General features: G+C 41.3%; 1 protein-coding gene across 1 annotated transcript in view; it reads right to left on the reverse strand.

The window, feature by feature from the left end:
* The window catches only part of LOC308401180 (uncharacterized protein), a 48,239-nt gene that overhangs the window by 14,156 nt on the left and 20,034 nt on the right, over window positions 1-14,049 (reverse strand). The window contains exons 28-54 of the mRNA XM_080889302.1: window positions 13,684-13,899; window positions 12,725-12,903; window positions 12,365-12,467; window positions 12,089-12,247; window positions 11,795-11,957; window positions 11,498-11,601; window positions 11,232-11,411; window positions 10,937-11,161; window positions 10,168-10,347; window positions 9,125-9,316; window positions 8,240-8,389; window positions 8,038-8,141; window positions 7,339-7,541; window positions 6,650-6,870; window positions 6,377-6,523; window positions 6,088-6,252; window positions 5,782-5,933; window positions 5,441-5,609; window positions 5,132-5,240; window positions 3,181-3,317; window positions 2,908-3,033; window positions 2,518-2,697; window positions 1,665-1,889; window positions 1,408-1,534; window positions 1,039-1,238; window positions 733-945; window positions 474-619 (exon numbers count right to left, since the gene is read on the reverse strand). Of these exons, the coding sequence (XP_080745428.1) occupies window positions 474-619; window positions 733-945; window positions 1,039-1,238; window positions 1,408-1,534; window positions 1,665-1,889; window positions 2,518-2,697; window positions 2,908-3,033; window positions 3,181-3,317; window positions 5,132-5,240; window positions 5,441-5,609; window positions 5,782-5,933; window positions 6,088-6,252; window positions 6,377-6,523; window positions 6,650-6,870; window positions 7,339-7,541; window positions 8,038-8,141; window positions 8,240-8,389; window positions 9,125-9,316; window positions 10,168-10,347; window positions 10,937-11,161; window positions 11,232-11,411; window positions 11,498-11,601; window positions 11,795-11,957; window positions 12,089-12,247; window positions 12,365-12,467; window positions 12,725-12,903; window positions 13,684-13,899 (4,475 nt within the window). The remainder of the gene's footprint in view (window positions 1-473; window positions 620-732; window positions 946-1,038; window positions 1,239-1,407; window positions 1,535-1,664; window positions 1,890-2,517; window positions 2,698-2,907; window positions 3,034-3,180; window positions 3,318-5,131; window positions 5,241-5,440; window positions 5,610-5,781; window positions 5,934-6,087; window positions 6,253-6,376; window positions 6,524-6,649; window positions 6,871-7,338; window positions 7,542-8,037; window positions 8,142-8,239; window positions 8,390-9,124; window positions 9,317-10,167; window positions 10,348-10,936; window positions 11,162-11,231; window positions 11,412-11,497; window positions 11,602-11,794; window positions 11,958-12,088; window positions 12,248-12,364; window positions 12,468-12,724; window positions 12,904-13,683; window positions 13,900-14,049) is intronic.

A 14,049-nucleotide genomic window follows, 5' to 3' on the forward strand; every position in this document is an offset into this window, starting at 1 on the left:
CTGGGTTTTTTTTTTTTTTTTTTGGTTTAAAAAGTGGAAAGCTTTTCATGTGATTCATGAAAAGCTCTTTTTAACGTTAGACACATGAATGGTGTTTTGCAGGTGAGTCTACAGAGTTGCGCAGGAACAAAAAGAAAATTAGAAAATTTCACACTGTCAATATGTCTTTGAAGGTTCTCAGTCATCCAGGTCATCGTAGTCTAAGGAGCTTGGAAAGAAAAGCGTCTGGACTTCTTTGAGTTGCTTGAAGACGTTTCACCTTTCATCTGAGAACATTCAGAACTGAAGAAGAAGCTTCTCGGATGAGAGGTGAAACGTCTTCAAGCAACTCAAAGAAGTCCAGACGCTTTTCTTTCCAAGCTCCTTAGACTTCACACTGTCAAGTTGAAGTGTAAGTTTTTTGAGTCAACAAACGCATTATTGAGGAAAAAAATGCATAGATTAAACCAAATACCTTAATGGTTTTAACTGACCTCAGGCTGACAGTCCAATTCACTATCGGCAGTAGATATTTTAAAATCCAGCTCGTTATAGAAGATAAAGCCAGTTCTGCACAAACATGAACCATCTGAATACTGGAAAGCACGGTTCTTGCCAATGCAGGTACAGGAAAAAGAACCTGAGAAAGCAAGCGACACACGGCATGGCAGTTTGTGGTCCTGATTTCCAACTCCTCGCAACAAAGTTTACTATAAAAACTTTTTAAATCAGTCTGTTATTTACTGCTCTAACCAGCTTGTGAGGTGGAGGAGCTACCACAGGGGAAGCAGGCCTTCTGGGCAGGCAGGTGGTTGAAGGTGTTTTCCAGACACAGGCGACAGTCATCCATTTTCTCAGCACGAGTGAGGTTGCCGAATGAGCCAGGTGGGCAGGATATCGGCTGAGTGGATCCCAAAGGGCAAACATAGCCAAGAGGGCAAGGGTTTTTCTTGTAGTTGTCTGCACCTGTTGCATTAAATGTGTATGAAATGAGAAATACTGTACAATTGAGATCATTTAGGATGATGAAAAATTCCTGCCAAAACGTATATAAAGTACCTGGGGGGCAGAAGTATCCTGGTGGACAAGGAAGGCATTGCAGAATGGAGGCTAGAGATGGACGATAGGTGCCCCCCTCACACACAATACAGCAGCTGTTTTTGGACCCTCTGAGCCCACTAGTGTTGGCAGGCATAGAGCCGCCTTCGCAGGACTTCATGGAAGAGCTGTTGGCTGGGCAATAGTATGGAAATGGACAGCTGTGGAGCATGGTAACAGGGTTATTTATAAAGCTTTAAACCACATGAAGTAGAATCAGTCAAAACCTATCAAGCTTTCATCATTTAAAGCCTCTCATTTTTTATATCACACAGAGTGGACACTTGCCTTTGTGCCAGATTTAGCTTGTTAGAGCTGTCGTGTACTCACAGTTGTTTGGGGCTGTTGTAGGAATGAGATCCTTCAGGACAAAAATAACCTTCTGGACAGGCTTCAGGCTCAGCAGTTTGGGGTCCACAGTACGATCCAGCTCTGCATGGCCTCTCTGAAACCGCACCTAGATTATGATCAAACACTTGTTACAACACTCACTGCTATGTTTGGAAAGGAAGGAATTTAAAATGGTTCAGACATCGCATCCAGAGGCTAAAATGAGCTTTCACATAAAACTATTCTGAGAAACCCACCAACAGGACACTGATAGGAAGCCCGACAGGGTATCCCTTCAACGTTGGGTTTTCCTGTATCCTGGGGGTGTGGGCAGAAGGTTCCCCCTGCACAGAGTTCACACTGGCTGGGTGCAGCAGCTCCCGGAAGCTGCCTCATGGTGCCTGCGGGGCAGAGGATGGGAGGCCCAGTCCCACTACACCAGAAGCCAGGTGGGCAGGGATGTTTGGAGTAGTCTGTCAGCCCTACAACAACAACCATTTTCTAAAAACAACAAATCACTATATAGTGTGACAGATATATGAACCACAAAGCTTGCTAAAATTATTAAAGTTTTTTTAATAAGCCTTCCCACAAAGGCAGCAAAGGCAGCAAAAGAAAGGACCGTAACAACCTGCTGCACATTATCCACTAGCTAAGGCAAGAATATGATTTAGTGTCAACCATAAACTTTTGTGAGAGGACCAGAAACAAGGTTGTTGTTTTTTTATTTGAAAATTCAGTGCACGTGGCCTCATGTGAAGAGTTAAAATTCAATGCCTTCCCTCACATCATATTTCTTTCATTCATAGTTTAGGCACAACTATGATAATGTGCACCATATACTGTATACGGACATTAATGCAGTCTTGAAAGGAGCTGGCTTTGAATTGCCCTTGCAGATGTGCATTAAAACCCAACAGAGAAAAAAAGATTACAGATGTATTTTAAAATGTATTACAGTGCACCATACTGTAGGCACGGGGTATAATCAGAACTGAATAACAGAATGGAATAATGTGTAGCTTTTACAGGGAAGGAAAAGGAATCTGTTACATTTATAGATTAAATTTGAGTTCATCTTTTAAAACATGAGGATATGGCGTATCAGACCTGTGCTGTTACAGTGTGAACCAGGTGGGCATGGCAGGCAGTCACCCTTGCTGTGTGCTCCAGGAGAAGCTCGATAAGTGTAGAGAGGGCATGGCCTGGCACCAGTCCCTCCAACAAAGTCGCCACCAGGCAGACCATCACAGTAATGACCAGCAGGACACAGATGAGCAACTGGGTCTCCTGCAAGCAAACATCACAAAAAGTTGTTTAGGAGGAAAACAGGTTTCTGATACTTGGTATATACACGAACAATTTTTATGCTACAAGAAGAGATCAGCCTCTCCTATTCTCTTTCATCAGATCAGAAAATTTAAGTATCTTGATTAAAATTTTGTATTTTTACCCTTAATACTTGATTAAAATGGCTACAAAACTTCACTCAGTTCATACCAGATTTGCACCAATACTGGGGTGGGCAAGGTAAGCAATCCTGTAGGCTGGCACCTCCTGGGGAGCTTCTGATGGTATTTGCAGGACACAACCGAGCCTGTTTTGTGCCTTCGGGGCAATAGAAACCTAGAATAAAGGAAACATTTGGTATTTAACAATTTATTTAGCTAAACTACAGAGAATAAAAGCATTAACATTGATTTGTTGGTAGTTTCTTCTACATTGTTAGTTTTTAAAATTATATATCTTTCTCTCTATATATGCATATTGCACCTGGTGGACACGGTCCAGCACACTGCACACCCCACTGGCACTGGGTTAAGTTAAACACTGGTCCCTGAGGGGTGAAATCTGTGCTTCCAGAAACGCAGATATACCCTGCAGCACAAACACCTTGGATCTTACCACCCCTAAGGAAACATACAGTTAGTTAGTCAGTACATAAAACCACAAGATTCACTCCATGCAGCCAGAAATATATGCCTATGCACACATAATTAATTTAGAAGAATCTGAAACGTATGCTCCATTTAACAAATACAAAGATAATAACATCATCTCTTCTTGTTTAATGTTTACTCTGAGTTGATTATGATCATGCACATGAAGGCAGTCATTTAGTTTTGGCAGTGAACCGTGGCTACTGATCATGACATACTTGTGCATTCTGATGTGATAACAGTGAGTGTTTGTCTTTGAGCACTGTAACTGATGATTACAGTGTTCAAAGAGTTGATCATGACAGGAAGGGCAGTGGAGATACAATGTATGTTAAATGTTAAACGCATCATCCGCTGTAATTTGTGATGCTTTGCAAAATCTTAATTACTTGGAAGTAATTAAAAATGGCTAAGAGAACAATTTATGAATAATTTATAAGTTATTAAAATTAAATCTGTAAATTTATGTTACTAGGTCTCATTCTTTGAAAATCTTAAGAACCAGCAATTTTATATGAGCTATGCATTGGTCATATAGAGTTAATATAATGCATGATGTTTAGCCTGCATGCCAACATTTTTGACATAATGACAATTAACATAATGGACGCTATTATAAAGCAATATAGGATTTCTAGGAGAGATGATCGATGAACAAGTTTTAAGAAAGAAATGTCCAACTCCGATCTGAAAATCCAAATCACAGCACTACATAAGATCCATTTAAAACCGCAATAACCTTTCTGAATTATTGAAAGAGATAAAGTTGCTGTCGTGCTCCATGTTTTAATAAACTCAGTTAAAATTATCAGTAAAGCTGATATTGCTGGGTATCTTAATGAACATTTTCTATCAGCTAGTTCTGTTTTTAATGAAAATGTGGTCTCAGAGTTCTAATTTGAATCCCATGTCTTTTTCATCTATTACCTCCATATCAAAAGAACCCATTTGTCTTTAGATCAATTTCTTCAAAAGGTTTGAAATCCATTCATCCAAAAAAGTCATCTGGACCTGCCAATCTGATTCCCCGTCATCTAAAGCTAACAGCTGATGCAACTGCTGAGCCTGTTCCTCATATTATTATTTCTCCAGATTTTAGGGTGATTTAGTGTCCAGACTAATATTGCTCTAAAATCTGTAAAGCAGCCTATGTTCTCCCCTTCTAAAAAGTTTCATTTTAAAGAATTATAGCTAAACTTTCCACTCTTGTTAAAACTCTGGTATTTGCAATAAGCTCTTTGATGGCTTTAGATCAGTTCATAGTACCGTAATATGTGTGGGTTACAAATTATGTTGTTAATGCATTTTTCTGCCTTGTTTGTTGATCTATCCAAGGCATTATATTCTCTTAGTCAGACTCGGTTCTCTGGGCCAAATCTTATTTAGAAGCTGAACTGGGGCAAAATGGAAAGGTACTGAAGGCATATACAACTTTTAGAGCAACATATGGTACCATCCAGATTTTGCTTTTTGTTTTTGGAACTGGGGTTTAGGGTATCTGGTTCGATAGTGTATGTATGCTGTTATGTTCCTTTATTTATTTATCAATAAATATTTTTAATTTGTAAATTTATAATTTTGTATTGGTGTGTCTTCTTGGCGTGGTCTCCCTTAAAAAGAGATTTTATTCTCAAGGGACTTACTGTTAAATAAAGCATAAATAAATAAAATAAATAAATATGTCTGTATACACAAGGTGTGCATGGGCCTAGCTGTATGTTTATCTAAGTCAGTGCACTGTTTCTGAATATTTGAGGGTGCAAGACGTGCATGGGACTGTGTACCTGCAAAACTTTCCTGGAGGGCAGGGTGAACACTCTCTCTCTTCCTGTAAACCTCCCAGATCTGAAAGGGTGTATGTCCCATTAGGACAGGGCTGAGGTACCATTGTTCCTAGAAGAAAAACAAAAGGTGGGATAAAACAAAAGCCTTTATTGGTCATCTCATCTTGATTTTGAAATAAACCAAGTGGATTAACATTCTTGTCAAAAGAAAGACATGAGACTAATATTGGTCTCATGTCAATGAATATGTCAGTGAGCTATAAATAAAAGTTTAAATCTTTTATTGTCAAGAGCTTCTTTTCAGCATACCTGCAGGGCAGAATGAATGTGGTGGGCAGGGTAGTGGATCTCCCACTATGGCCTCCTCACAGTAGAAACCAGGTCTGCAGGGAATGCAGCTGTCTGATCCCTGGTTAGGCTGGTACTCTCCTGTGGGACAAGGCAAGGCCATGGAAGAACCTTGCAGACAGTGGTGGCCCTTAGTTGGAATGAAAAAGGTGAAGGAACATCAGAGAAGTGGCACCCAATTTAGCAGAAAATTGATATTAAACTACGTGGCACAACCATTTATTACACATATGTCTGGAAAATAATAGAGAAGACATGGGGAAGTAATTCAGTTGGAGAGAAGTCTATATGTTCAACCTTACCTTGGGACAGAGGAATGCATATGGCGTAGTTGAAGAGAAGTCAAAAGGGCAGTAGAAACCAGCAGCACAAGGACCACTGGGGCTAGCCAGACCGTCTGTAGAGCAGTAGTGGCCAGCAGGACAGGAAGAACAACTCTCCATGGACACACCTCCTATGATGGGTGCACAATAGATAACAGTCAGAGAATATTGTGAAGGAGATAATGGGAAGCAGACAGCATGAGATCAGAAGTGGATCTCTTTTAAATTCAAATCCAGCAGCATGGAAATGCCTTTTCATGACATGTGCAAACATTACTGAAGTACCCGTGGAGTTGCGAATGCTGCCAAGAGGGCATGGAATTGGAGAGAGGCACCCTGCTGGACAGTAGTGGCCCACAGGGCAAGGGCCATTCCTGGGGAAGTTTTCAGAGCTGTGAGGGGCTGGTTCCATAGCTCCACCATGGCAGAAATAACCCTGCAAACATAAACCTGGATGGAAAAAAAGAAAAGAAAAAGGTGACACTACCAGTTTGATGCCATGTGAGGATGCAGATGTGAGTATTTTGCTAAAAAGCCAAAGTTTTGTTAAATCAAAATTTTAATCTCTGTTCACCTTGTGGTATGGAGGCTCCATATGCGGCACAGTACAGTCCAGAGGGGCAGGGTGTGCAGGCAGAGAGTGTGTGGGCACCTGTCTGATTGTTGAAAGTACCTGAAGGGCAGGGCTGAGGCAGGGCTGTCCCAGCAGGACAGAAATGACCTAAAGAGAAAGCAGTTACTTTATGTTACTGCAGAAATACAAATTTGGACAATACTGTTGCTATACCTAAAAGTTTAAAAATATTTAATTTGTGACTGACTTAACGTTTATTTTTACCATCCTCACCAGAGGGGCAGGCGGAGGGCTCTTTAGTGGCTGACGATGGACACGTGGTTCCTTTGGGGCATAATAAGCAACGGGCTGCTCCCGGGGCAGGACTGTAAGTGCCAGGCTCACAGGGCTCCTCATGTGCTGAGCCAATAGGACAGCTGTGGCCAGCAGGACAGAGGTAGCCATGGGGACCATTGGATGGAGTGGGACTGGAGCTGCCGCCCAAGCACACATACCTGTAGGCACAAACAGAGGAAAACAAACTGCGTATAGATTTTGGCACAAGCTGCCACTAGCAAAACTGTAAGTGAGGGGAAATCATTCAGCCACAATTTCAAATTATGTTTTGTGTGTGTGTGTTTCTTGTTTTGCAGTACGGCAGAGTGCAGCTCATGGCACAAAGTCTGGCTTTATTAATTCACTCAGGTTAAACTGAATGAAAAAACAGAAGCCCTTAATAGCTAGCAGCAGCCAAGAAAAACGTATCTGAATTGTTCTGTGTTTTAATTTTCCTCCACAATATGCCTAAATGTTCCAGTCTTCTTATTTACAGTCTAATACCAGAAGAGAAAGAAACCAAACTATTGGCAGACACTGAAGTGATTGGAAGACATTAAAAGGCCTTTAAAAAAAAAAAGTCACTATCCACTCTGAGAAAGAGTGGATTTGAAATTGAAAAGTAGAAGAGTAATAGTAGTGTTTACCCAGCCTGACACGGGAGCGCTTGTGAAAGCTCTGCTATTGCAGGACTGTCACAAAACAGTCCAGGGGGGCAGGGTGTGCATTCATCAACTCCCTTTAGTCCTTGAGCGATGGAGAAAGAACCAACAGGGCAGGGGAGTGGATAGCCAGTGCCTGCAGGGCAGTACAGGCCAGGTGGACAAAGATGACTTCCAGACGAATTTCCCTGAAAAAAGTAAGAAAAAGTTTTAATTATCTAAATAAAAGAAATTTAAAAAAAAAAAGTGTATCATATGTGATACATGACTTTTTTACACCTGTACATCATCTGTGTGATTTTTGTTTTTCCATACATACAATCAGACACATGCCGTCCTACTGTGAGCAATAAATTGCACATTGTTGCATTATTTAATTTGTCACTAGATTAAAAAACACTTCAGTTTCCAAAAAAAATGAATTTTATGACAATTTATTGTGGTTTAGGCTTTACAGGGTTAGAGTAGAAGAATGTATTTCACTGCAGAAGGTATCCTGGAAATGTGGCTCTTTTTCTTATAGTGTCTATCACACCTGATGGTACCACTGGAAGACCATTTATGACGTGCCAAAAAAGAGTTTTTTCTTCACAAATAAGACTGTAATACTAAGTTAAAGGTTGAAGGTCCCCTAAAATCATTAGGTAAATTTTAATGGCCAGCATCACAGAGGACAAGCATCACCTGATACTCAGTAGAGTTTGGACTGGTTGATCCAGCAGGACAGTAGTATCCTGCTTCACAGAGACCTGTCGGCTGGGATTGCCCAGACTGAGAGCAAAACATTCCTGCAGGCAACATAAATAAAATAAAGTCATCATAACAATAATTAGAAATAAAATAAGCTGTCATACTGGTTATGGTGAAGCAAAATGTTTTTATGTACCAGCAGGGCAGGAGAGACAGGTTTCAGGACTGGATGCTCCGAGGTGGTTCTGCACAGTCCCAGGTGGGCAAGGGAACTCCAGTCCTAGAGTCAGACCTGCAGGGCAGTAGTGACCAATAGGACACAGCACAGGCTGGACAGTAGCTTCACCTGAGCCACATTAAGAAAAAGAATAAGTACACACATTATAGTTTCTTTTTCTTCTTCTTCTTCATTTTGCTGCTAACATATTTCCTCTATTCCTCCTTTGCACAACCCAAACCAACTCTCAGCCTTGCCTCTCTAACCTTGTCTCCAAACTACTGCACCTGAGCTGACTCTCTGATGTACTAATTTCTAATCCTGTCCTCCCTCCCAGTAAAATCTTAGCATCTCTAGCTCTGCCACCTCTGCCTCCTGACTTTTTGTCAATGCCACCATCTCCACATCATACATCATGGCAGGTTTCACTACCATCTTGTAAATCTTCCCTTTTACTCTTGCCTCTGTCACAAATCCCCTGACATGCATTTCCACCCACTCGACCCTGTCTCTTCTCTCCTTCACTTCTCTCGGGCACAGAGATGCAATTAACAAAGAAATTTAGCAACTTTGGAAAGTCCGTGTTGTGTAGTTTTAAATGTCTTAAGACATCAATAATTAAAACAATTTTGTGATACTGTGAAACAATGTCTCAGTTAGTTTGGCTGAGACAAAGAGACTTTGGATAAGCTCCTCATAATTATAAAGCTTGCTCTGATTATTATAATCATCCAAGAAGGACTTTAAAGAATCACCAGTGAACACAAGTGAATTTGATCTTGCAAATATTTTGGTAGCAAAGTATGGTAATGGATTCCTCTCTGGATTACTGCTGATCCCTGCAGGTAAATCCATGTTTCCCACCTTGACAGTAGTATCCAGGGGTACAGATGGTGCAGTTGTATTGATGCGTGTTGCCCGTTTGAGAGCTAAATGTTCCTGCAGGACAAGGCACCGGTGCTGGTGTTCCACTGGGGCAGAAGAAACCAGCTGGACACACAGCCTGATCTGCTTTGCTGGAGCCCCAGTCACAATAAAAGCCCACCCAGCAATCACCTAGAAGACAAGAGAGTAAAAGAAAAACAAACTTCTATACAGAAATTTACAAGTTACAATGTGTTGTTCAAAGATTTATGCACATAAAAGTTAAATTATTACAGCTGACATTTTGGGGGGCCTTTTTACAGCTTTATTTGAAAGGATAGAGTGAAGAGTGACAGGAAAATAGAGGGAGACAGAAAGGGGAAGACATGCAGCATATGGTCACCTGCTCATCCCAGTTAGCTAAACCGGCGCCCTGACAGTGCCATTCTGGGATTTTCCTACAGCATGATATGTGCTACCATAGAATATTAATATTTTAATAAAGATTAAATAGAGTTCAAATGAATAGATTGAAGTAGCAGAGATATTGCTGATCTTTCTCTCTGACTCTAACAGACCACTAGAGGTACTGCAAAGGAAAAAGGCTGTGATCCACAGTTGAAGTGAATAGTCCCAGTAACATGTGAATATGTGCTGTTGTCTCAGTTTAAGTACAGTGCCACTGGGGGTGTGGTTCCCCTATAGGAACATGTAAAGTGTCATTACAGGATATTAAACAGATCCTTTGCACATCAAAGTAGCCATCTGGCCATTTAGAAGATTTAGCTGTACAGACAGAGACTCTTAGTAAGATCACTTCATTGCTTGTGACGATAAGAATAGAAGAATAGAATAGAATCATCTTTAATTGTCCCACAAGGGGAAATTTGGTTGTAACAGCAAGAAGAAAAACACATATACAAACAAACAGGATACAGAAACATACACAATTTTCTTACATATTTACATCAAGGACAATAGTTATCAACTAATTTAGTCAAAACACTCTCACTGTATCTAATTCTATTATCCAATAAATCTACCTGCTCTGAGACCTTGCTGGCAGAAAATCCCAGGTGGACAGAGAGATCCAGTTCTGTTGTCAGTGGGGTTTGGCACTTTGGCACCCGTCAGACAAAGAAACCCAGCAGCACACGATCCTGAAGGCTCAACCAGACCTTCAGAGCCACAAAACTGCCCTGCCGGGCATACTAAGCACTGACCTGCAAACACAGACAATGACAGATTTCACTTCACTTCTAACAGCAAAACAAGCTCAAGATCAATCAGCACAGCTCTGAGGGTGCTGCATGTGGCTAAAGGTATCAATGTGTGAAGTAAACTATATTAGAGGGCACTAGAATAACACAGCAGAAAGACCGAAGTAACAAAATGCATGTAAACATTCACTCAATGACTCAATATAGTCTTTGATTTTTGTTTTTAAACTATGAAAGGAAGAACAGCAATACTATTGTGCATCAACACAACTCAGACCTGTTTTTGTATTTTTCATATGATAAATAAGCTAAAACTAGAATATCCTATTTGTTTCTGTATATTTTTGTATCTAATATATAATAATTCCTTTCATATTAATTTCTTTAACAAATGCATTTCCAGATATGCAAATTATCAAAAGAACCTCAGGTCTGAATAATAGTTGATTAAATTACCATAAATCATGTGTCTGAATCAAGCATTCATTGCCATATTTAGACTTCAATCTAAATTAAATAAATACAACAACTAGCCATGAATGCAACATAACTGCACTTGTCTCTATTTCCTATAAAAGTTCTGTTATTTTACCTGCACTAGTGAGACCCTGCAAGGGGCTGTAGCTGCCTTTGGGGCACGGGAGTGGCTGATTGTGTGGACTCTCCTCCTTTGGACAGAAATAACCAGCTGGGCAGGGCAGAGGGCTGGAGACTCCGGCAGAGCTCCCTCTGGTGGGGCTGGGATTCAGAGGCTGGCAGTGGAACCCAGGGGGACAGGGATTACACTCGTTCTGCCCTGGCAAATCCTGGAACCAGCCTGGCAAAGACATTCAGACAGTGAGGATATCGTCAGAAATGTCAGTTTTGTGTATTAACATTTTGATTACCAAGAGGGCATGGTTTGCAGTCATGTTTGCTTTTTCCTCCAGTCTTATTTTGGTAAAAACCAGGCGGGCAAGGTGAGGGGGCACTGCTGCCCTCTGCACAGTAGTGGCCTGCCGGACAAACACCTCCCGATACACTTGACATTGGAGTAGCAGACTGGGATCCCTCTAAGCAGTAAAAACCTAGCAGTAGAAACATTTAAATGTGTTCAAGTCAAGCAGGATAATAAATCATTTGACATAACATAATAATGAGCATCACTTTTTACCTGGCGAGCAGGGTCCAGACACTTCAGAAAGGCCAGGCTGTGAACAGTAAAAGCCAGGTGTGCAGCCTCGACACAAAGAATGATCAACAATGCCGATCTGCTCACTGAAAGCAGAGGTGGAATTTGAATTGATCATAGGTCATCTTGACTGTAAATGGATTTGATTACATATGAAATAATTCAAATAATATTAAAAGGCACACAATGGGCACTATTTAGCCACCAATATTGGACTATTTGTGTTGTTTTACATCTTCAGATCATTCGATGTTAATTGAGGTACTGAAAGATGTCCACCTGAATGTTCCTTTTGGGCATGGTTGTGGTACAGATGTGCCTGCAGGGCAAAAGAACCCAGGCGGGCAAGGGAATCCTGTCACATTGTCTAACGGTGAAGGTTCACTGGCTCCCTCGGCACAAACAAACCCTGCAGCACATTGCCCAGTGGGGGTAGTCCTCCCTTCAAGCAAATATAAATTAACAGAGTAGAAAAGTACATATATTTTTCCAACAATACATCAATACATTTAAACAGCAGTTGTCTGCAAGAAAGATCTGTTGAACGAAACAAACATGGCCAGAGAAATGTACCTGTTCCTCTGCAGTACATCCCAGGGTCACACTGTAAACACTGCCATTCCTCAACCAGTCCTGATATGTTTCCATAGGTCCCGGATGGACAGGGATGCTGATATGCTGATCCACTGGGGCAATAAAACCCTCTCTCACATGGAAGTGGAAGAGTCGTTCCTGACAAGCACATTTCAAATAGGAACATTTGCAATCATTTCTTAGAAAACTCGCCCCAGTTAAAAGGTTACATCTGGGCTCCAGCAGCTAAATGCTTTGTCGTTCCATCAGGTTTACCTTGCTCTTTACAATAGAAACCAGCAGGACACGTCTCGCAGCCGGCTTGACCTCGTCTGAACTGGTAGGTGCCAGGAAGGCAGGCTGTCTGTCTGGCGCTACCCTGAGGAAACCATCAGAATCATTTTATTAGATGTTATATGCGGAGAACAACATGTATCATCAGTTGTAATCGTAGTGCAACAATATCAGTGGACAGAGTCACAGCACAGGGACTCGGATGAAACACCAACCTGCTATATTAATGCACTAGTCATGAAAAAATAACAGAGCTGAGGAGGGGGGGGTTATGTAAAGACATCACATGCAATATTTATTGATGACTGACAGTAGCTTGAAGCCTGACACTACACGGCTGACCTTCTCACAGTAATGACCAACTGAGCAGGCATGTTGCTGTGGTCTTTCAGAGATCTGTCCCTCAGGACAGTAGTAGCCTTCTGCACAGGGGCCACTTGGCTCAGCCATTCCTTGCTGGTGACAGTATTGACCTGGAGGACACAGCTGGCAAGCCTCAACAGTGGATCCACCAAGGGAACCTGGTGGATAATGTGCACATTGTAGTTAAACTGTTTATCTAGGAGTGATGGTGACGCATTCGTGCGCGTAAGGGTGTGATAAATTAAGAAATCTGAATTTTAATGAAATGAGCAACATAAATTGATTAAGAAGACAAAACTGTTGTTTTGCACACCCACGTGCACAGGGCATTTGCTCACTCAAAAGAAAAAGACTTTAAAAAAAATCACCATATCACTTTGTAATTAAAGCCTTAAATAGATTACAATGTTATTTCAATGCAAAGTGCATCCCAAGTCCCTCATCAGTTTCTAATTCATAACTGTACAAAGGAGCTACAGCATATAATAATAGGATTCTAGTTGTCTGCCGCAAGACAAGAATACAATTACACAATTAAGCCACTTTGTGACTGCAATTATTCATAGGCGCCCAAGGGGGAAAAAATGCTTCAGTGGAAGTTTTCATATTTTTCCACATGACTGAGCTGCAAAGGTATACACCAGTTCAAACAAGGACGTCAGTGGGAAAACTGATGATGTTCGGAGCAAAGGGGATTAGGTTTTGTTTTTCTCAGTTTTACTATTTTGATTGCGTACTCATTCATCATCAATTCATGGCCTGGGTACAAGCCAGGGATTACTGATTTGTCCTCAGTTGCTTCTCCTTTTTGATGGAAGAGAAATCACAATGCACAAGCTTCTCTTTTGTTAATGAAATCAATAAATGTACTCAAAGAACAATGTATTTGTTATATTACTCACAGATTACAGCTACATAACAAAAGTGCAACAGCTCACTTTTTACAGTTCCCAGAGGGCAGGGCAGAGGAAGCTGGATTCCAAGGGGGCAATAGTGTCCTGTGGGACAAGGGTTGGCGTGGGGTTCAGAAGAGCCTCTAGGGCAGTAATATCCAGCTGCACAGGGTCCTGCTGGAGCCTCTAGGCCAGTCTGGTTGCAGTAAGAACCAGCCTCACAGGAGTGAGGGTAAGCAGAGCCCATAAGACAATAGAAACCTGAAAAAAAAATCAGCCAGACATTGTCCCTGAAATGATAACACTTCAACAAGAGAAAGTTTCCAATTAACTAAGTGATCCCTCCAGGGACAGAGGGTTTTCTCACTCTCAAACTTTTATTCTCTGCTTCTTCTGTTTCACACAACTACC

Source organism: Rhamphochromis sp. 'chilingali' (genome assembly GCF_963969265.1).
Source record: "Rhamphochromis sp. 'chilingali' genome assembly, chromosome: 8".
In the NCBI taxonomy this organism is placed as follows: domain Eukaryota; kingdom Metazoa; phylum Chordata; class Actinopteri; order Cichliformes; family Cichlidae; genus Rhamphochromis; species Rhamphochromis sp. 'chilingali'.